This window comes from Hevea brasiliensis, chromosome 3 (genome assembly GCF_030052815.1).
Source record: "Hevea brasiliensis isolate MT/VB/25A 57/8 chromosome 3, ASM3005281v1, whole genome shotgun sequence".
In the NCBI taxonomy this organism is placed as follows: Eukaryota; Viridiplantae; Streptophyta; class Magnoliopsida; order Malpighiales; family Euphorbiaceae; genus Hevea; species Hevea brasiliensis.
Genome location: NC_079495.1, coordinates 37,557,885 through 37,580,450, shown reverse-complemented (window position 1 = coordinate 37,580,450; position 22,566 = coordinate 37,557,885). Strand labels below are relative to the sequence as shown.

The following is a 22,566-nucleotide window of genomic DNA, read 5'->3' as shown; positions in this document are numbered from 1 at the left end:
TAATTGGCACTAACCTTGATTTAGCTAATTCTCAAAGCTTGAGAACTCCTCTTTTTCTCTTTCTTTTTGCTGCCCAAGACTTGCTCTAGGTGTAAGGGTAAATATTTGTGAAGGAAAGCTAGGGTTTTGGGGTGATTTGGGTGGTGAACTCAAGCTTGGTGAAGCTTTAATGGTGGAAGGGAGAAGGGAGAGCTTTGGATGGAAGAAGAAAGGAGAAAGAAATCTGATTTTGTTTTCTTTCATTTCTACCCATTTAACTCATTTTAATTGAGTTATAGCCATGTGTCTCCATATGATTGGGGGGAGGCACACTAATGACATCATGTGATGTCATAATTTCTCATTTAATTCTTTTTCTTTTTTTTTCTTTTCTTTTCTACTCAATTTCAATTTAATTTGTAGCAATATTTATTCATATTTTATGTCATAATAATTATTTACTTAATAAGACAAGTCGGCCAAAAATCATATCTAAAGACGAAATGACCAAAATGCCCTCCGTTTGCCTTATTGAGCCAAAATTGTCTATACTAATCTAAAAATTTTTATAAGCATTTTCTTGGCATTCTAATGCCATAGAAACCTCAATGACTCTTCTTTGGAGTCTCAAAAATTATTTTACAAATTTTCTCTCTGGTTTAGGGCTCCTAATTGTGAGGACCGCAACTTCCCACTCGGTTACCCATCGCTAGGACACCAGCTCATTTAACTTGGTTGTATTTCATTTCTAAAATTTTTCCTTAATTTTTCTTATTATTATTTTAGTTATTTATGACTTCTCACTCTAGTCTAAATATTTTTCCAAACATTCTAGCTGTCCGAACAGACACCGATCACCAGAACAGTCGAATGTATGGAATTGCAACAGTGAGGGTGTTACAACTCTTCCCGTGTAATTTAAATTTCGTCCTCAAAATTTACTAGATGCAAACAGTTGAGGGAACTATTGCCTCATCATCTCTTCACTTTCCCAAGTTGCCTCCTCAGTGTTGTGGTGTCTCTAAAGCACTTTCACCAGTGGAATCTGCTTATTCCTTAACTCTTTTATTTCCCGATCTAAGATCCATTTGATCTATGAAAGGAAGAGGAAAATGGTCCTTTCTGGTGGCACTATTTAATTTCCTATAATCTATGCACATGCACCAACTAGTAACTATCCTAGTAGGGATTAGTTCATTGTTTGCATTTTGAATGACAGTTGTCTCACATTTCTTAGGCACTACATGCACTGGACTAACCCATTTGCTATCAGAGATTGGGTATATAATACCTGCATCTAATAGTTTCAGAATTTTCTTTTGTACTACTTCTTTCATGTTTGGGTTAAGTCTTCTTTGATGTTCAATAGTGGGTTTACTGTTTTCTTCCATAGGTATCCTATGCATGCAAATGGAAGGATTAATCCCTTTTAGGTCTTCTATTTAATACCTTATGCTCTTGCTATGGTTCCTAAGTACCCTTAGCAATTTTTCCTCTTCTATTTTAGATAGACTAGCAATGATAATAACAAGATATTCAGAATTTGAGTCAAGAAATGCATACCTTAGCGTAGAGGGAAGAGGTTTCAGTTCTACTATTTGGTGTTTTCCTGAAGCTTGCCTTTGTGCTGTTCCTCCTTTAACTGTTCTATAGCGAAAACTTGAGCCAATAGTAGGAGTGGATTACCTGTCAAGGATTGCACACAAGTTGCAATTTTCGTGTTCTCCTTCTCTACTGTGTGGCTGTGCACAATGCATGCTCCTAAAGGATCTTCAGGGTGTGCTTTAATGAATTCCTCTTCAACTTGCCTATCAATTATATCAACCTTGAAGCATTCATCAAGTTCAACTTTGTGTTTCATTGTGTGAACAGGTTGAACTCCACTTCTTCATCTCCTACCTTAAGAGTTAACTGTCCATTCTTAACGTCTATGACAGCTCCAGCAGTTGCTAAAAAAGGTCTTCCCAGGATTACAGGGATTTGGACGTCCTCCTCCATTTCCAGTATAGTAAAATTAACCGGGATAAAGAATTTTCCCACCTTGATAGGGATGTTTCCTAGAATGCCCACAAGGTATTTCATAGATCGATTAGCTAGTTGTAATGAAATTTTTATAAGCTTAAGTTCCCCCACATCAAGCTTCTTACATATTAACAAAGGCATCAGACTCACACTTGCACCTAGATCACAGAGGGCTTTGTCTATATTCATGTTATCGATAAGACAAGGTATGGAGAAGCTTCTTGGATCCTTGAGTTTTGGTGGCAGCTTGTTCTGCAATATGGCACTCCATTCCTCTGTAAGAGCAACAGTCTCATAGTCCTCCAGCCTTCTTTTCTTTTATAAAATATCTTTGAGGAACTTGGAATAAGATGTTATTTGAGAGAATGCTTTTGTAAAAGAAATGTTTATATAGAGTTTCTGCAAAACTTCTAGAAACTTTCCAAACTGCTTGTCCAATTTGGCTTTCTAAAATCTTTGAGGAAAAGGTAGAGGAGGCTGATATGGTTATGGTAGCTTCTTTTTCTTCCTTGCTTCCTCTTATTGATTCTCTTTAGCTTCTTCACTTTTCTACTCTGTTTGGTTTTCAGATTTATTAGAGGTTCTCTCAGTTGGTTCTTCCTCTGACTATTCTAAAATTCTTCCACTTCTCAATGTGACTGCCGTACAGTGCTCTCTTGGGTTCATCTTCGATTGACTAGGCAGCTTACTAGTAATTTTGCTTGAAGAGCTTACTTGCTGAGCAATTTAATTTTCAAGCATCTTGTTGTGGGTGGCAAGTTGGTCCATTCTAGAAGCTAGCTGTTTGATCATTTCATTTTGCTATTATTGGGCTGCTACGAAGCTTTCCATCATGGATTCCATAGTCGACCTTGGTTCAGGCTGTTGGCTCTGAGGGGGGTGGCACTGGCTGTGTAGGGTTTTGTCCCTATTCTAAAATCCCGGTGGTGCTGGTGGTCTGTATCCTTGCTGTTTGTTCATTGGCTGATTCTGTGAATTTGACCATGAAAAATTTAGGCTGTTCCTCCATCTAGGGTTATATGTATTTGAATATGGATTGTGGGACTATCTCTGGTTGAAGTTCCCTCCGTTATTCACATAGTTCATCTGTTCTGTGGGGAGTTCACTGAAACTATTATACTCTGAACCCACGTATCCTCCTCCACAGCTGTCATCATGTTGACTGTTCATCCCTGTAGCATTGGCTTGTATATTATCAAGCCTCTTTGTGAGCTGGTCAATTTGAGCATTTACCATGCTTAGGGCATCCACTTCTAGGATCCCTACTGTTTTCCTTATATTCCCCCTTTCATTTGACCACTTGTAGTTGTGATATACGACCCTCTCTAGAAGTTCAAGTGCTTGATCCACTGTTTTCTCCATTAGGTCACCTTCTGCTACTGAATCTACTGTGCTCCTTATAGAGGGTAGTAGCACATTATTGAAGTTCTGAATCAGGAGCCAATCTTCTATGCCATGGTGCAGGCATTCTCTCTGTAGGTCCTTATATCTCTCCCATGCATCATAGAGTGATTCACCTTTCCTTTGCCTAAAGGTGTTGAGTTCAACTCTCAACTTTACAGTCTTTGCAGGTGGGAAGTACCTTGCTAAAAAAGCTTGTGAGAGGTCTTCCCAAGTAGTGAATGTTATAGTCGGTTGAGAAAAGTAACCACTTCCTTGCTCTATCTCGAGGGGAAAATGGAAATGCTCTGAGTCTTATGGCTTGATCAGGGATTCCATTCATCTTAAATGTGTCACAAAGGGTAAGAAAGCACTAGAGGTGGTAGTGCAGATCTTTTGTTGGTGAATCCCCAAACTGGGTCTGTTAGATCATCTAGAGCTATGCCGGTTTTAAGTCAAAATTGTTGGCATCCACTGTGAGTCTTATAACATTAGGTTGGAATCCTTGTATAAAGGGAGATCTGTAATCCTTCAAGAGTTTAAGCCTATCGTTGTTATTATTGGCCATATTTGGAATTTCTGAATTTCTTTGATCTTATTCTTCACATTTCCTCTCCCTCCTAATAGTTCTTAGGGTTCTTTCTATCTCTGGATCCAAATCAAAGACTTCTTCCTCTGGTCTCATTCTGGTCATGTACCAAACCAATCACCTGAGAAAGAATAAGAGAACAAAAAAATTTAGACAAAATTAAACAATAAATGAAAATGCCTAAATTAGCTAAATTATTATCGCCTAATATTATTAAAATTAAAATTCCTCGACAACAGTGCCAAAAACTTGTTTGCTGGTTTTACAACCTTACAAGTACACGGATCGCGAACAAGTAATAAAGTGGTGAGTAGAGTATCGTCCCACGAGGAATTTAATTAGTAAATACCAAACTACACAGTGATTTTAGTTGTCTAGGCCGTCGAATAAAGTGAGGGAATGAAACTTGTCTATGTTAAATGCTAGAATAAAAAAATATAATAAACTTAAAATGGAATAGTTTATTTTGAAATAATTTTGGAATTAAGATTTCACACTTTAACCGTACTATGGATATAATCTTGTCTATTTACTAATTGAGAATCATTTGCCTTGATGGAAATTAATCCTAAGATATCCTAAGTCCTCTCTCAAGGCACCTAAGGTGTATTTTAATTAACCTAAACCCTACTTTCATGGCAATTAAATTAATTAAAACCTTTTAAGATCTTTGACTAATTTCGAAATTCCACAAAGGTCATCAGCCGATCTCTAGATTAGATTTTTTAGGTTCAAAATCTTGATTTTCTAATATTAATCTTCACCTTTTAGTTCTTCAATTAATATTTGTAATCAATACTAAGTGGGTACCAACACATAGCATGTATTAAGATCACAAGAAATTAAATCTTTGCTTACACGACCCGTGTAAAGTATATCTGCAATACTTCTCTTCCCTTTGTGTTTTTCCAAGCTTTCTTTTGTACTCCTTTACCTTGGAACTTCATCCAAACACCTGAAATGATGCAGAAAATATGCAATTTAGAGTTTGTCAATGGAAATCACAAAAGTTAACGAAATTAATGACTATGCATGAGATTGCTTGCCTACTGCTATGAAATAGTATACAAATGTGCTTAAAAACATCTATATAATACAAGTGTATCAACACTATGTGATCGATGGTATGACGGCTCGAGGTACCGAGTATCCAGTGCTAGTAAAACCTGCGTATCCAGTCCAGTCAATTCTGTTATAGGTTACTTTGGCATTGATAAGAGTTAAGAGGGTTGGATAACAAACAAATGAATGGAAAAAATCCATAATGAAACTATTGTTTTTTTTAAAGATCAACAAAAATGTGAAATGACCCAAAATAAATTAGAAATGCATTACACTGATGTTACTAAAATCATAGAATATTTACTTTTATTTGTATAGTATATTTTCTTTCTACTATTGCACCACTAAGCAAAAATACTTAGCGCGATGGTTTTTTCTCTTGCAGGTCCAAACGATAAGGCCCAGTAGAGATTGACAGGGATTGTTGTGCACAAATCTATAGTAGAGTCATTGTCACCTCCGCTCTATTATATTGGTATACTACGAAGGCCTCCACATGCATGATCACATTTTTGTAATTAGATACTAAGTTTGTAACTTAATTTTTGGGTTGTAAATAATAAAATACATAGTTGTAAATTAACTTTTGGGTTATAAATAACTATGTACCTTTGTAAATGAATTAAATGGGTGTTTAATGATCCAAATGAGTATGAAATGATGATATGGATCATTGTGAAAAGATGATTGGAAGTTATAATTGAGAATCAAATATTATATTGCCTATTATATTGAAATTTAAACAGGTGATTGTTCTCAACAGATTAAATGTCAATAAAACAGGAGAAACTTTGGCAGTTTCTCCATTTAAAAATAATTGATTTAAATGTAATAATGGACTTAAAATTTATAATGAATAAAGTAAGATATAATAAAGTACTCCGGCACAGAATGTGGCTTTCCTTGCTCGGCTACACTGTAGATTGGGTAAGGGGTGTTACATGATTTGTGTGCATGGTTGTGTTACATGATAACATCATATGTGTGTGGGAATAATATGGAGATTGGTGTGTCTAGATGTTATAAATGAACATGAAGGTGCATATAAATGACTTTGGGAATCATATACATAAGTTCTTACTATAATGGTGTTCATGTATATGACTTGCAATTACCATGTGAATTATGATTAGTATGATTCATAATATGTATATATATTATAATGATTATATCTTAATGAATGATAAATGCCTTTATGTTGGTATTTACTCATCTTATATCCATACATTATAGCATGCCATATTATATATATTCTATGCATATTACCACACACAACACAAGGGCAAATACACCACTAAGCATTATTGCTTAGCGGATTATTCTTGTGAATGTCTATAGGTCTAGATAAGGACAAGGTAGTGCAGGAGGCGTAGGCAGCATTTGACAGGTGACTAAAAGGTGGAAGACTCAATTAAATAAATTGATTGCATAGGATTGGTTTCATACAATATGGATATTCTTGTATAGGACAATGCTATCTTATGTAATTGATTGGAAATTTTGAGGGTGTAAACAACTTTAATATTTTGGATTGAGTATGGTTATTGAGTATGCAGTTCATACAATGAGTTTATGAGATTTTTATGCCGTTAGCTATTTGTGAAATATCTTTGGGCATGTGTGTGGTCGAGTTGTGTTGGAAACCCCATAGGTTTTCCTTGGGTTATTGTTCTTTGTAGGTCCTGGAGTGTTATCTTTGGAGTATTTTGTCCATTTTACAGAGAAAACTTTACTGGATTTTATTTTTGTATGTTCACTGATTTGAGCTGGATTTTTACTATCTATTACATGTTTTAATAACCTTAAAGGATTTATGATAACATGAAATGTTTTAATTTATATTCTCATGATTTTTACTTTATACTAAAGAACACTTACTTAAATAATGAAAAAAAAGTGGTCAATCCTTTGGGATATATCCTTGGGTGTGTCTTGGGAGCATGTAATTTCAGTTCTAGCTACAGATAGGATTCGAGTGTTACATACCTGAAATGCCATAGGTAGGAATTATCAATGTTTTCACTTCTTAGTGCTATCTCTCCTTTCTGTGTTATTGTGAGAGGGAAAATTCTGCTGCTAGCCATTTTGACTTTAGCAATTATGAAATTTTTTTTGTCAATAATTTGACATTCATCATTATCAAATAGGAGTTTATAACTCCTTTGGAGTAATTGACCAACACTAAGGAGGTTTTGTGCTAAATTTGGAACATAAAGAACATTACGAATGTATTTTTAGTTACTACCTTAGTCTATACTGTAATAATACCTTTTCCTTTAGCCTCCAACTTCTTTCCATCTCCTAGCTCAACTTTGGAATGAGCTGTAGAGAAAATGGACTGTGCCTAACTCCACCCCAAAAGCTAATCAAAGGGAGAAGGTTTGCCCAAGTCTTATATATAGCATAAGCACCTTATCCCAAACCAATGTGGGATAACACAAGTTTTGTAAAATATTGTTGTTTTCCTATCATATGACTACTGCATCCACTATCCACCAACCAAGATTTATGAAAATTTTGCTCAAGACTCATGCGAGAATATAATATGTGATTTTCATTTGCATCTTCAGTGTAATTAACTTCACTCTTCTCTTGCTTATTCTGAAACTAGCAATCATGTTGGGAGTGATTTGCAATTTTGCACTTGGTGCATTTGAGGTGACAATCTTTTGATTCATGCCCAACAACAACTTAGCAACATGCTAATTAGGGAAACATGGTAAACATGGTAACAATCTCTAATCCATAAATTAAGCATGATTAAGGCTATAAAGGGTTCATGTTATGGTTGTTGTATGCTTAATTGAACAATATGTTCTTGTAACTTAGTTTTGCATTAGTGAGTGAACAAGAGCTTTAATAAAGAGACAATAAGACTGGCTATAAGAAACACAAGTAGGGGGCTAGCCCTTGTTTTAAGATAAGTCCAACTGAATAGGGTGCCTAACACCTTCCTTCTTATGTACTCACTATTTTGAAACTAGACCATTAGGCTTATGGTAAGAGGAGGGTACATAGTAGACCTCTACAAGGGGTAAAGTCATCATCCATGTCCCTTCTGAAGTATTTGTCCCGGTTATCTTTGAGGTTACAACTCCAGTCAATCCTCCACCTCTCGAGGCGTTGTAGGCCCCGTAAGCTATAATGAGCTTGGTTTTGATGACAGAAAAACTTAATGAAATAGACATTAACCCTTTGTGCATAAGTATTTGAAGTGATTTTATAGGTCATGATATGCAAAAACATTGATGGAAGAACTATTCTATTGACATGGCTGATATAAAAGGAGATTATTATCTTGTATAACATAAGACGAATCAAAGTCCATGGAGAATTAGGATAAAAATTAAGTCCTTAGGTCCATTGTACAAGATTAGAGAGATTATGCCATTTAAGACCTAAAATCAATTTTGTTTTTAGATTCAAGAGTTTATAAAGTGTTTTTATATCATTTCTAAGGTTTTTGAATGGTCAAAATAATTTTAATAACTTTCCTTCAAAAACTAAAATTTTCAAAATTTAAGTAAGACAATAGCGAAATTAGTTAACTCGTTGCGAAGATTAGTTAACTAGTTTTGTTGGCTAAAATTTTCTACCTTACGAAACTAGCTAAGCAGTGAAAATTTTAGTTAACTATTTTCGTGCTTAGACCTGACACAATTCTGCTGCATAACTTTCAAAGAAGTAATGACTAGTTTTTTGAAAATTAAAGAGTCATTAGATACACTCTTTAACAGACGTTTTAGTAATGAAAAGCATCTATAAAAGGCATCATTTACTACAATTTTACCGAATGAAAGTGTTCTTATTCATTGAGAATTTATTATGCTATTTTTAAAGCTTTCATTTAAATACTCTTGAGCTTGAGTGGCAGATCTTCTCCCTCAATCATTTAGCATTAAATTTTGTATCTGAGAGTTATTGAGAGTGATTTCATCTACACCAAAACCTATTTAAGTTTGTGTAAGTGTAAGGACACACTTATGAAAGGTTTTCAAGCACTTTGTGAAGCTTCTGGAAGGTTTTCAAGCACCTTGTGAAGCTTCTGGAAGCTTTTCAAGCACATTGTGAAGCTTATGGAAGGTTTTCGAGCACCTTGTGAAGCTTGTGGTCTTTTGTGGAAAGCAAAGACATTGTAAAGGTTCTCAAGCACTTGGGAAGCTTGCTGAGATTGTAAAGGCTTTGAATCTTGCCTATTGAAAAAGATCAAATAATGGAGTGACTCTCAAAGTGGGACTTTGGGAAGAGTAGATGTAGGCCACGAGAGCTGAACCACTATAAACATTTTATTTAATTCTCTTCTTCCCTGAATTCTTTAATTTTTAGCACTTTGTTTCTATGATTATATATTGAATGTATTGAGAATTTATTTTTTTGAGTTAAAACTGAGCTTGAAGAATTAAACCTGCAAATTCTTATCTATATGTGAAAAGATACACTTGATATTAAGTGATTATTTTATGTATGAGCTTATATTTTTGCATAACTTGTTTGATCAATTAAATTACATCTTAAAATTAGAGTTATAAATATACATAAAAGTGCAAAGCCATAATTTTTCATTAAGTTTTGAGCAAGGACTGAAAAATTGCCTAAAGTGTCCAATTCATCCCCCTCTTGGTCACTTTCTTTGGGAGAACAAATTGGTATCAGAGCTTTTCTTTCTTGTTTAAGGTTTAAACACCTTAGAGAGACCCTATAATGGCTGGCACATCTAACACAGCTGGTATCCTTACACCTTTAGTTGAAGGACACTTTATCACTAGACCACCTTTGTTTAATAGTTCTAATTATTCTTTCTGAAAAGTTGGAATGAGAAACTTTATACAATCTGTTGATATTGAAGCATGGTAAAGAATTGTTGAAGGTCCTGAAATTTCATTAGAATTGCATGTTGATGGTTATAGAGAAAAACTAGAAGATGACTATAATGAACTTAATTGGAAGAATGTTTCTTCAAATGCTAAAGCTTTAAATATTCTTCATTGTGCACTTGATGCAACTGAATATAATCGTATTTCAGATTGTACATCTGCAAAAGAAGTGTGGGATAAACTTGAAGTCACATATGAAGGGACTAAACAAGTGAAGGAATCAAAAGCCAATAGGCTTGTTTGAGAATATGAACTATTTGAGATAAAACCTGGATAAACCATTTCAGAAATAAACACAAGATTTACTGATCTAGTGAATGTTCTCAAAGCTCTTGAAAAGGAATTCACTGAAGAAGAATTGGTCAAGAAAGTCTTTAGGTCACTACCTAAATCATGGGAAACAAAAGTGATAGTGATTTTTGACACCAAAGACTTCTCTAAATTCACTTATGATGAGCTGATTGGTCCTCTTATTGCTCATGAAATGCTTTATGACAAATGCAAGAGTAATGTAGATCATGAAAAAACAAAGAGAGGAATTGCATTGAAATTTTCCAAGCCAAAAGGATGAATTAAGGAGAATTATAGCTTTTAAGGCTGCCTCAAGTGACAACTCTAATAGTTCAAGTGATGAAGATGATATTGCCATGATTGTAAGAAAATTCAAGAAAGCATTCAAAAAGGGAGGTTCAAAACATAAGAAATTCCTAAATAAGTATTCTCCCAATGGTGAAACAAGTAAGGATCAAAGTGAGATTAAATGCTTTGAATGCAACAAACCTAGCCACATCAAGCCAAATTGTCTAAAACTGAAAAAGAAGAATTCAAAGGACAAGAGCAAGAAGCTTTGGTTGCTGGTTGGAAGGACAGTGATGACTCCTTAAGTGATAACTCTAGTGACAAGGAGGTTGCACACATTTATCTCATGGGTCTAGAAGAGGATAAATCAGAAAGCTCTTAACAAAGAGAAATCAACACTGAGGTATGTCTTAGAAGTAAGCAAGAATGTGAACAATGGCATGTTGATAGTGCTTGCTTAAGACACATGACTGGAGACAAAGAAAAATTCTCAAACCTTACCTTGAAAAGTGATGGACATGTGAGATTTGGTGACAAAGGCAAAGCTTACATCGTTGGACGTGGCTCTATTAGGAAGAATCCAATCACAAAGGATGTTGCACTAGTTGAAGGTTTGAAATACAATCTTCTTAGTGTAAGTCAACTACGTGATAAAGGTTACAAAGTTATTTTTAATTCTGCACATTATGAGATTAGAAGTTTGCATGATGATCATACATTATTCGTTGCACCTAAAAGTGAAAATGTATATTTGCTTCATTTGAATGTTATTAAAAATGGAAATGAAAGATGTCTTGTATCTCTTGAAGAAGATAGTTGGTTGTGGCATAAAAGACTTGGTCATGCTAGTATGCATGTGATTTCAAAACTTTTAAGATATGATCTTGTTAAAGTTTTGCCAAAAATTAACTTTGAAAAAGATCATGTTTGCAAGCCTTGTTCTCTTGGGAAACAAACCAAAGTTTTTTTCAAATCAAAAAATGTTGTTTCAACATCTAGACCTCTTGAGTTATTACATATTGATTTGTTTTGTCCTATTACACCTATAAGTCTTGGTGGTAAAACATATACTTTAGTCATAGTAGATGATTATACTAGGTATACATGGACATATTTTCTTGCACATAAGGATGAAACTTTTAGTGTATTTATATCTTTTTGTAAGAAAGTACAAAGTGAAAAAAGCTTACCCATTTCCTCCATTAGAAGTAATCATGGGAGAGAGTTTGAAAACCAATCTTTTGATGAATTTTGTTCAAACAATGGAATTTTTCATAACTTTTCAGCTCCTAGAACCCCATAACAAAATAGAGTTATAGAGAGGAAAAATAGAACTTTAAAAGAAATGGCAAGAACAATGCTTAGTGAACACAATCTTCCAAAATATTTTTGGGTAGAAGCCATAAACACTGCTTGCTATATCTTAAATAGAGCAATGATTAGGCCAATCTTAAAGAAAACCTCTTATGAGTTATGGAAAGGGAGGAAGCCTAACGTTTCTTACTTTCGTGCATTTGGTTGTAAGTGTTACATTTTGAATAATTGATAAGTGCAGAATTTATTAATTTTACTGCCATCACATTTAGTGTTTCTAGTGTATTTTTAGGCCTAATTCAGTTGATTAAAGTATAATTATCAATTAGGCATATTTTTAGAGAGTTGTTGGAATAATTGTGTGAAATGGAGAAATTTTTAGCATTTGCATTAATTTGACCTTTGCTATATTTTTCAGATGTTTCTAAAGTTGTGGGTCTCCAAATCTAATGTTGTTTAGTTCATTGAAAAGCTAAGTCCATCATACAAATGACAAAGAGGGACCAAAGCCCAAATTAGTCTCCAAGGTTGTCAAAATGAGCTATGGATCTATTACAAAAGCCCACACTTGATGTGTCACGACTAGTCTTAGGATAAGGCCACACTTGATGTATTTTATATCTGGAGCTCCGAAGGTCTAAATGAAGCAAACCCAAGCCCAATTGAACCTTAAGAACCACCTCTACAATTTCTATACGGGGCTAGAAGTGAGATAAGGCCGTTTTAATTGTAAAAAACAACAGCAAAGTTGTTATTATGGCTGGATACTCTATCAGAACCAGTTTTGGTTTTTGGCTCATAATTTAGGCTGTAGACCTCTGATTTGGGCAAATGAGTACCCGTTGGAAAGCTAAGAAATAGGGCTACAACTTTCCTGAAGAAGCCAGAGACAGGATCACAAGGGAAGAGGCTGAAAATTGGCCATGATTACAGAGCAAAGAATCTATCTTTTCAAATTTCGAAAATTTTCTAAATTTGGTTCTTATCTTTGGGATTAGGTTTTTGATTATAAAGACATCTTTGGTAGCAGTAGAGACACAGATTCATTCAGACCTTTGACACCTTCATTACACTTTCATTCTCTATTCACATCCATATTTTTAGATTTCTCCTTTTTTATTTTTGGTAAGCCATGAACATGAGCGGTTAAGTTTCTAAATTCAGTTCAAGGGATTCTAGTTCTTATGCATGATTTATGAGACCAGGCTCTTAATTTAAATTATACCTTTTTGAATATCTATTGTTTCTTAATTTCATTATTTTTTATCTATTGAATGATTTGCTAAAAAGGCCTATTAGTTAATTGTTTGATGTGATCAATTGCTAGTTTATCTTCATAATCTGTAATTATTGAGTAAGATTGAATGTGAGTAGTAATTAGGTTTTATTGATTATGATCTAAGTTTTCGATAATAACCTAAGGAAATAATAGGGTGAATTAAATGATTTACGCTTCATAAATCATTATTCAAGCTTAACTACTTCCTGTTCCTAAAGCAATTATTAAATTGATGAGGATTGCTTAATACCAATTCAGTTAATAATTAGAGTCAACAAGAGTGCTGGGCTCGAATTGATGAGTATAGAGAAGTTAGAGGTTTTACCTCGCTGTTTGGTAAATATACGTTAAGTATTCAATAAGAGATAATTATATTTCTTTTGTCTATGATCGAGTCATGTATTGGAATGCAAATTACCTTGGACTGAAATTTGTTTAAATTGAGAGTTTCATATTTAAATTTAGTTCTTTAATTTCTTCTGATTTAGTGTTACAACCACCCCCCCCCCCCAACCTTTGTTCTTTTTCTGTTGCACTAGTGCATGAAATTTAGTAATTCAGTCTCTAGGGTTCGACCTAGATTACCACTTATTGCAGAAGATATTTCATTACTCGTAATTTCAGCTAATTTTTCGTGGAATCGGCAATCATCAATAACAAGAAGGATAACCTCAAAAGGTTTCATGTAAAATTACATGGAGGTATTTTTCTAGGATATTCAATGCATAGCAAAGCTTATAGAGTCTTTAATAAGAGAACTTTGTTAGTTGAGGAAACCATTCATGTTGTAGTTGATGAAACTAAGAACTTCTTAGAAAGAAAGATTGTTTGTGATGGTGATGAACTAGGTAAAATTGTTATAAGAAAAGGGGATGAAACTCAAAAGCAATAAAGTCAACTTATTAATGAGCCCTAAAGTGCAATTGGGAATGATGTTGTTAATGAAAATGCTAATGAGAAAAATCAAGAAGGTGATCAAGAATTATTGCCCAATATTAAAGAACTCCAAATTGATGAACCACATCACGATGACCTACCACAAGAATGGAGATATCATAGAGATCATCCAAATGAGGACATAATTGATAGCCCTTCACAAAAGATGATGAAAAGAGCTCAACTTCGAAAATACTTTGGTAATGTTGCATTTGTTTCTCAACTTAAACTAAAGCCTTATGATGAAGCTCAAAGTGATGAGATTTGGACTCTTGCTATGCATGAAGAACTCAATCAATTTGAGAGAAATAAAGTATGGAGACTTGTTCCTAGGCCAAAAATCATTCTATCATCGGTACTAAGTGGGTTTTTAGGAACAAAATGGATGATAAAGGGCATGTTATTAGAAATAAGGCTAGATTAGTAGGTCAAGGATATAATCAAGAGGAAAGTATTGATTTTGATGAGACTTTTGCTCCGATTGCTAGAATTGAAGCTATTAGAATGTTGTGTGCATTTGCATGTTATAAAAATTTTATGTTATATCAAATGGATGTTAAGAGTGCATTCTTGAATGGTTATATTGATGAAGAAGTTTATGTTAAACAACCACTAGGTTTTGAAAACTATGAATTTCCTAATCATGTTTATAAACTCACTAAGGCCTTATATGGATTGAAGTAAGCCCCTAGAGCTTGGTATGAGAGGCTTAGTAAGTTTCTTTTAGACAATGGTTTTCAAAGAGGAAAAGTAGACAACACACTCTTCATGATATGCTTATTGTTCAAATTTATGTTGATGACATTATTTTTCGTGCTACTAATGCTTTTATATGCAAAAACTTCTCTAAGATGATGCAAAATTAATTTGAGATGAGCATGACGGGTGAACTTACCTTTTTCCTTGGACTGCAAATTAAGCAACTCAATGGTGGCATCTTCATTAATCAATCAAAGTACATCAAAGATATTCTAAAGAAATTCAAGATGGATGATTTGAAGAGTATTGGAACTCTTATGAGCTCCACCATTGAGTTGGAAAAGGATGAAAAAGGTAAAGATGTTGATCAAAAGCTATTTAGAGGTATGATTAGCTCACTTTCATATTTAACTGCATCTAGACCCAACATTCATTTTAGTGTGTGTTTGTGTGCTCAGTTTCAATCATGTCCCAAGGAATCCCATCTAATTATTGTTAAAAGGATTTTCAAATACCTCATTAGTACACACTCAATTGGTTTATGGTATCCTAAATGCGACACATTTGATCTAGTTGGATATAACGATTCTGACTTTGCTGGATGTAGATTGGATAGAAAGAGTACTTTGAGTACTTGCTAATTCCTAAGTCATGCCCTAGTATCTTGGCATAGTAAGAAATAAACTTCTGTAGCTCTTTCTACTGCTAAAGCAGAATACATTGCTACAGGAAGTTGTGTTGCTCAAATTCTATGGATGAAGCAACAATTATAAGATTTTGGTATAAAGGTTGATCATGTTCTTATAAGATGTGATAACACTAGTGCCATCAACCTAACTAAAAATTTAGTCCAGCACTCTGGATCAAAGCACATTGAAATTAGACATCACTTTATTAGAGATTATGTTCAAAATTGTGACATTGAGTTAGAGTTTGCTCCTACAGAAGAACAACTTGCAGACATTTTTACAAAACCACTAAATGAGGAAAACTTTTGTAAGATTAGAAGGGAACTTGGCATGAGTAAAGCTCAACTCAACTCAACTCAACTCAACTAAGCCTTTATCCCAAAAATTTGGGGTCGGCAATATGGATTCGTTTTTTCCACTCTGAACGATTTTGGGTTAAATCCTCAGAAATGTGTAATACTTCTAAGTCATGTTGTACTAATCTCCTCTAAGTCAATTTAGGTCTACCCCTTTTTTTCTTTCTATCCTCTAACCTAATGTGCTCTACTTGTCTAACTGGAGCCTTCGTATGTCTACGCTTCACATGACCAAACCACCTTAATCTCCCTTCTCTCAACTTATCTTCAATTGGCACCACTCCTACCTGTTCTCTAATACTTTCATTACGGACTTTATCTAGTCTAGTATGGCCACTCATCCACCTTAACATTCTCATCTCTGCAACTCTTAACTTAGATGCATACGACTCTTTCAGTGCCCAACACTCACTACCATATAACATAGCCGGTCGTATGGCATGAGTAAAGCTATTGAATGATATTTGCTGCATTTGATATGAATTTGGTGCATAATTTGGTTGAATATGTTGTTAGTGCCATATTCTGTGTATATGTGTTTTTAGTTAACTACTTTCTCACTGCAGTTGTCTAGTTTTATACCTGTATAATATTTAGCCAACTAGGTTTCAAAATTAATTAACTAATTTTGCTTCTGTGTACATTTGAGAAAATGTGCCTGTTTTAGAATTACTTTCTCTCTAATGGGTATTTTTGCTCTCTTTACAATTTATTTTGACAAATATACCCCAAAGCACAGCTAAGCTCCTTTTATGCCTTTAAAGGGTAAAATTGGGTTTTGGCAAAAAGGGATTCTCGATTCTCCAAGATAAACTGACACAGTTTTAAAATTTGAAATTTTTTTTGGTAACTGCTACATATCATTTCAACCAATCTATCAAAAACTTCCTCATTTCCTGCTGCAAATTGATTCTCCACTCTCTTACTGTAACACCCCTATTTGTATAGCCTAGTATATTTCACTGTTCCGGTGATTGGAGTCGGTCCGGATAATTAAGGGGATTAGAACCACACTTAAGACAACTAGATAAGCCATAAACACAAATAATTAGTAATTGTAAATTAGCTAAGTATAAATAAGAAAAACAGAACATAAGAAGTTAAATGAGCTGAGAGTCACAGCGATGGGTGACCTTCTCGAGAAGGATTGCGAAGTCATTTTAAACTCAAATTTCAAATTGTAAAATGTGACGCTGCGGTCCTTAGGACCATTACGAACACAGTGGAAAAGAGAAAATTACGAAAAAGAATTGTTAAGCCAGTCAAATAATTAGGTCAGGGATCCGGATGAAATATTGAATTATTTGCAAACCGGGTCAAATAGGCGAGGGGCAATTTGGTCAATTGACCCCGAGAGCTGACTCTTGACCTAACTGTCCAATAAAATCGGAGAAATAAAAATTTTTGAATCAAGGATTAGATTAAAGAACTAGTGAAAATTTTAAGAAAATTGAAAAAGAAAAGAAAAAGGTTTATTGCATCATGTGGATGACATCATTGTGATGTCAAAAATTAATTTTAATTTCCCAACTTTTTTGACCAAGTCAAATACATAAAATTACACTTAAAATACCTAAAAAATTAAAAGGAAAAGTCATTTCTTCTTCCCTAAAAAAATTCAGCCGGCTCCCATTCTTTTCTCTCTCTTTTTCTTTTCAATTTCCTCCATTAATGGTCATTTAAGCTTCTTAAACCCTATTATTTCTTCATAAATTTCATACTCATCAAAGTAAGGTCTTGCTCTTTGGCTTTGATAGAGAGATTTGAAATAAGAAGGATCAAAAAGAAGTGAAGATTTGGAATTACAAATTCTGCTCAACAAGTAAGTCCCTCTTTCTAACTTAATTTGAGTAAAATGCATAGAAATGAGATTGAATAAGTAGGAAATTACATAGAAACTCAAGAAATCACTCATGTATGAAGCTTTATGAAAGATGGTCAGCATGAAATTAATTAGGGTTTGATAGAAATTGTTGGAATTAAAGAGGTACTCATGCTTGATTGAGTAAGTAAGTGAGACAACACTTAGAATTCATGAATTGAGGAAATTAAGGAATTAGGGTTCTTGACCCTTAGGGTTTTGGGAGGAAATTTAAGAAATTGGTAAATGATGTCTTTGACCTAGTGTGAAGTTAGAAATGGTCATTTGAGACCTAATGAAGAGTGTTAGAAGTGTTTGAATCAAAACCAAATTCGGATGGAGTATGGTTATGCTGCTGGCAGCATGACCAAATTTCCTTTGAGGGACCAAAAATAAAAATTTACAAGTCCAATTGGTATGGGACCAATTGTGGATGAAAATAGACACTAAATGACACAATTTTCATTTAGGAAGCATGCCCAAAAAGTGACCAAAACCTAGTGAACAAATTGACCATAGTTGAAAAATCACAGTCTGCCTCTGTACAAACTGACCAAATGAACAGTATTTGTTCATTTGGCCATAACTTGAGGTAGGGAGGTAAAAATGACCTGAAATTTTACCAGTGGTTAGATGAGATATAGACCTAAAACTTTAATGAAGAACACCAACTCAAATTATGTTGTTAACCAAGTCATTTGGCCACCCCAAGTTGGTGACCCAAAACTGCCAGCACCAAAAATTGCCCATAATTCTGGGTTATGTCTAATCCAGTAGCCATGGTTCAAATGGCTATAACGTGAGCTACAAACCTCCAATTAGAGTGATTCAAAAAGGAGAATAAACTTAAGACAATAGGGAACATTTTCTATGAAGAAAGCTTTGCCAAATTCCAACAGTAAGATGACCAATGGAACAGTGCAACCTTAGACACCAAAATTGAAAATTATCAAATTTGCTTAAAAGACTTAGAATTTGAATAAACAACCAAAACCAACAAATTTAGTGACCAAAATGTGGTATGTGGGTGAAGTTGGAATTCCCATACCTATTAAGCCTTAGAAAGTCAACAATTTGACTTGAATAGTGTAGTGAATAGTACCCCAAAACACAAAAATTTAAGGAACGTCGAGTTTAACACGTTAGAGCTAGGTAAAAGTGAAGTTAAATTTATTTTCGGATTTATGCTAAGTTATGGTATTGAAACACTGTAAAATTATCTGTTTCAGTTGAAAAGAATACCGGGAAAGAACCCGAGGAACCAAGTCAAGGCCAAAAGGCGACTGGCTTGAGGTTTGTGCACAACATCACTATGCTTTAAAATTCATTGATTAAGTGAATGAAATATGCATTTTACTTTTGCTTTGAAATGTTGAAAGTATTGTGACCTTATTTATGATGTTTTGATTTAAATTGTGAAAGTTACTGTGTATATTTGAAATGACAATGTTTAGCAAATTGTTAAGATAAGTTTTGAAACCACAGTGTCATGACCATATATTTAAACACCTCACTAGCACAACTAGTGGAGTAATTAGTTTCGAATTTTGATTCCTTCTCTGGAGAAGTGTTGAGGTGTGCCAGTAGAAGAGGATGTGAATGGATATCCATATATTTGAGCTAGCTAGCCTTGTGATGTGATTTCTCTTTAGCCTCTGGCTATTGAGATTCTATTTGTTTCGAATGGCATGATCTAACTGTGGGTTTTATGAAAAGTGTTTTGATACTTCGAAATGAACTTGTTTGGATTAAAATCTCATAATGCATGTTTTGAATTTAATTGTCATATTCAGTCCAATTTTTGAATAAATATGATTTTAATTCTGCATAAAGATTATTTTTAGTATGTTGTGCACCACTGAGTCCTAGTACTCAGCGATAGGTTTTATTGCTGTCGCAAATTTAGAGACTAGAGGAGCAGTAAACTGAGCTGCTGAGGATTGAGGATCTATCAGCTTGAAGTTATCAGGTATAATTTATAACCTAACTATAAATATTTCTTTTGATGTATGTATTGCACATAAATGTATGGACATGTAAATTCGGTCTTGAGCAGTTTGTATAAAGCTTGTGTAAAGTTTGTAATAAATTTTAGTTTGAAATTCTCTTAATGTAAATTTTGTAAGGATATTTATAAATTATTTTGTCCTTAATGAATTATGAATGGAACTATTTTATTTAATTTGAATGAACTGGATTGCTGGTATTTTGATGATCATTGGATAGTGGATTTGAAATTTGAAAGTTGATAAATGTGTTGAGAAATTGGTTGAGATTGAGTATGCATTTGAAGCAGTGGTTGAAAAATTATTGGAAGTGTTTTTTTTACAGGTATTTGAAGAACTGTTTTCTCAAAATATAAACGGAACTCTGTCAAAATTTTTATAAAATTTGCGAAAAAATAAAATGGGCCAACAATTTTAACTAGTTTTAATTTCAATTAAATGTTTTAAATACCTATTAAAAAATGCTCACCACTTACAAAAAATAAGAAAATTGTTTTAAAATCCCTTGTAGGGTACTTAATGAGTTATCGGTAGGTGAAGTTCGATAGTTCATTAGGTATTCTATGGGATCATGTTATGCCTTACAGAGGGGTAAGGTGTGACACTTACAAACTTCAATTTCTCTCAAAACTAGAAACCCCTATTTCTCCTTCTCAAAATCCCTAAACGATAAATCTTGTTCTTCCTCAAGCTACTACCTCTCACTAAAATTCTTTGAGAAGCAATGGCAAGGGTAAAACAAGTGGCTACCAAACCTTGAAAATTCATGGGTGATGTTATGAAAGCCGCTGGCAAATCCAAAAAGGAAAGAAAAGAAGAAACTAAAGTTGAAAACAATAATGAAGAAATAGAGACTGTGGCAGAACGAGCAAGAAAAAGAAAAAGAAAGGATATTGCTAGGTCAGAACCTTCCAAGAAAAAGAAGAAAGTTGAGAAGGTCCCTACTTCTAAACCCTTTGTGCAACAGAATATTTTCGAGTTAAGGTACATTAAATGGGATTCATTTTTTGATTTGCATTATGAATTTGAAGATTTATTTACTTTTCAAGGCTGTATGGAATTTTTTGAGTCGAATGAATATTATTATCCTTATTTAATTTAAGAACTTTATGGAAGTGTGAAAGAAGTTTTTAAAGGAGAAAGTTTTAGTGTGAAAGTTAAGAAGAAAAGTTAGATTATTGATGTTGATTTCTTAGCCTCTGTTTTGAACCTACCGAATGATGGAAATAGGATTGGAACCTTCAAAGATACTAAGAAGCTTAAAGGATATGATGAGAAGACATTTCAATTGTCAATTTTTCTAGAGGGTACACCCGAAAATGAAATGACCAATATTAGTTTAGTGCCTCAAAATTTTAGGATTCTGCAATCCTTCATTTGATATTTGCTCAATCTTAGAAGTGGTAGTCACTCATGTGCAAATAGCCTTGATTTATGCATCATATGGCACTTGATCAACAAAATCAAATTCAATTTGCCATTTTTATTTTTCAAAGTGATTGCTAAGTCTAGTAAGCATAAAAGGTTGCCATATGCTATGCCTTTAACACTTGTATTTCAAGCTATGGGAGTTGATCTGAGCAAAGAAAAGAAGTTTAGGAATCCTATCCCATTTAAAGAGATATTCAAGGCTGATGATGGTAGGAAAAGAAGTGAGAAAGAAGAGAAAAAGTAAGAAGAAGAGACTGAGATTGAGATTGAATCTGAATCAGAATCAAACTCTGAAACAGAATAAGATATCCTAATAAGCAAGTTGAAAGAGAGAAGTTCTAAGATAGATGAAGGGGAAAGCTCTAAGAAGAAAGAGAAAATGAAGTAGAAAATGTCAAATTTTGTGAAAATAAGTAAAGCAAATTTCGAAATAATGAAGGAAATAAAAGAAATGAGTGGACTGAGCTTGAGTATTTTTGAAAAATCTCATGAATTACAGAAAGGAATTATGGCTGAGCAAAATGCCAAGATGGATATGTTGATTAATAGATTGGACAGGCAGGAATGGTTCATGAAGAAGATGGTTCAAATGCTGTTTGTTGAATCTTTTGGGAAGTTTAGAGATTTTGGAAGCTACCCACATGGTACTGCTAGTCTTAGCAATGTAAAGGCTGCTGGACCAAGTGGAGTAAAAATTTCTGAAGTGGAAGAAGAAGAAGAAGATGAACATGTAGAAACTACTGAAAAGGAAAAAGAAGAAAGTAAGCTAGTTGAGATTGAAGAAGTAGAGAATAATGATGAGAAGGAAGAAACTATAAAAGAGAAATCAGAAGCAGAACAAGAACCTAACAAGGATAAATCAAGAGAATCCTCCCCATCTCATGCTAAAAGCAATAGCAGTAGTGAGAATGGAAAAAGTGAAGATAGAAATGGTTCAAGACAAGAAGAGGAGAAGGAAGATGCTGACAACAAGAAAGAAAAGCAATCACAAGACCCATCCTTTGATCAACCAAACCCTGCTCCTACTACCCCTCAACCAGTAACTGAATTATCCATCTCTTTACCAATGCAATATGGCCCTAGAAGAATCAAAGCACAAGCCAGAAAATCAGTTCTACCCATTCCTCCAAAAATCCAAGTAACCATACCTGAAAAAAGAACCCCCAAAGAAGAAGAAACAAGCCCAAATTGTTGATCCTACTCACCTTACGAGAAGTGGCAAGATCCTTGGCAGCAAAGATAAACCTTGAGATTTTTGAAATATGATTTATGACTTTCAAAGTTGTGTCTTTTTGTTTTTCTTTCAAAAAGGGGGAGAAAATAGGAGAAAATGGGAGAAAGAAAATAGGAGAAAGTCTATCTTTCTGCTCATGTCAAAAAGGGGGAAAAATTAGGAGAAGATGAGAAAATGATAGGAAAATGTTTTAACTGATAGAATGTTTTTAGTTAACTTGGTACATTTTTAGTTAACTAATTTTGTTCAGTGGTTGTATGGTTCATATTCTGATAT

The 22,566-nt window shown here is 34.0% G+C and overlaps 1 protein-coding gene and 1 non-coding gene across 2 annotated transcripts; both read left to right on the top strand.

Annotated features, from left to right (window-relative positions):
* The first annotated feature begins 3,451 nt into the window (after window positions 1–3,451).
* Window positions 3,452–3,558, top strand: LOC131178979 (small nucleolar RNA R71). The gene has a single exon (XR_009147986.1). It is a non-coding gene; the product is annotated as a small nucleolar RNA R71 (small nucleolar RNA).
* Window positions 3,559–21,489: 17,931 nt separating this feature from the next.
* On the top strand, window positions 21,490–22,251 carry LOC110662231 (uncharacterized). Its single transcript, XM_021821145.2, has one exon. It carries the CDS (start codon window positions 21,490–21,492, stop codon window positions 22,249–22,251), a length of 762 nt encoding a protein of 253 aa, XP_021676837.2.
* Window positions 22,252–22,566: the final 315 nt, after the last annotated feature.

Coding starts and splice junctions, on each gene's coding strand:
- LOC110662231 (XM_021821145.2), top strand. CDS start 21,490: ATGAAGGAAATAAAAGAAATGAGTGGACTGAGCTTGAGTATTTTTGAA.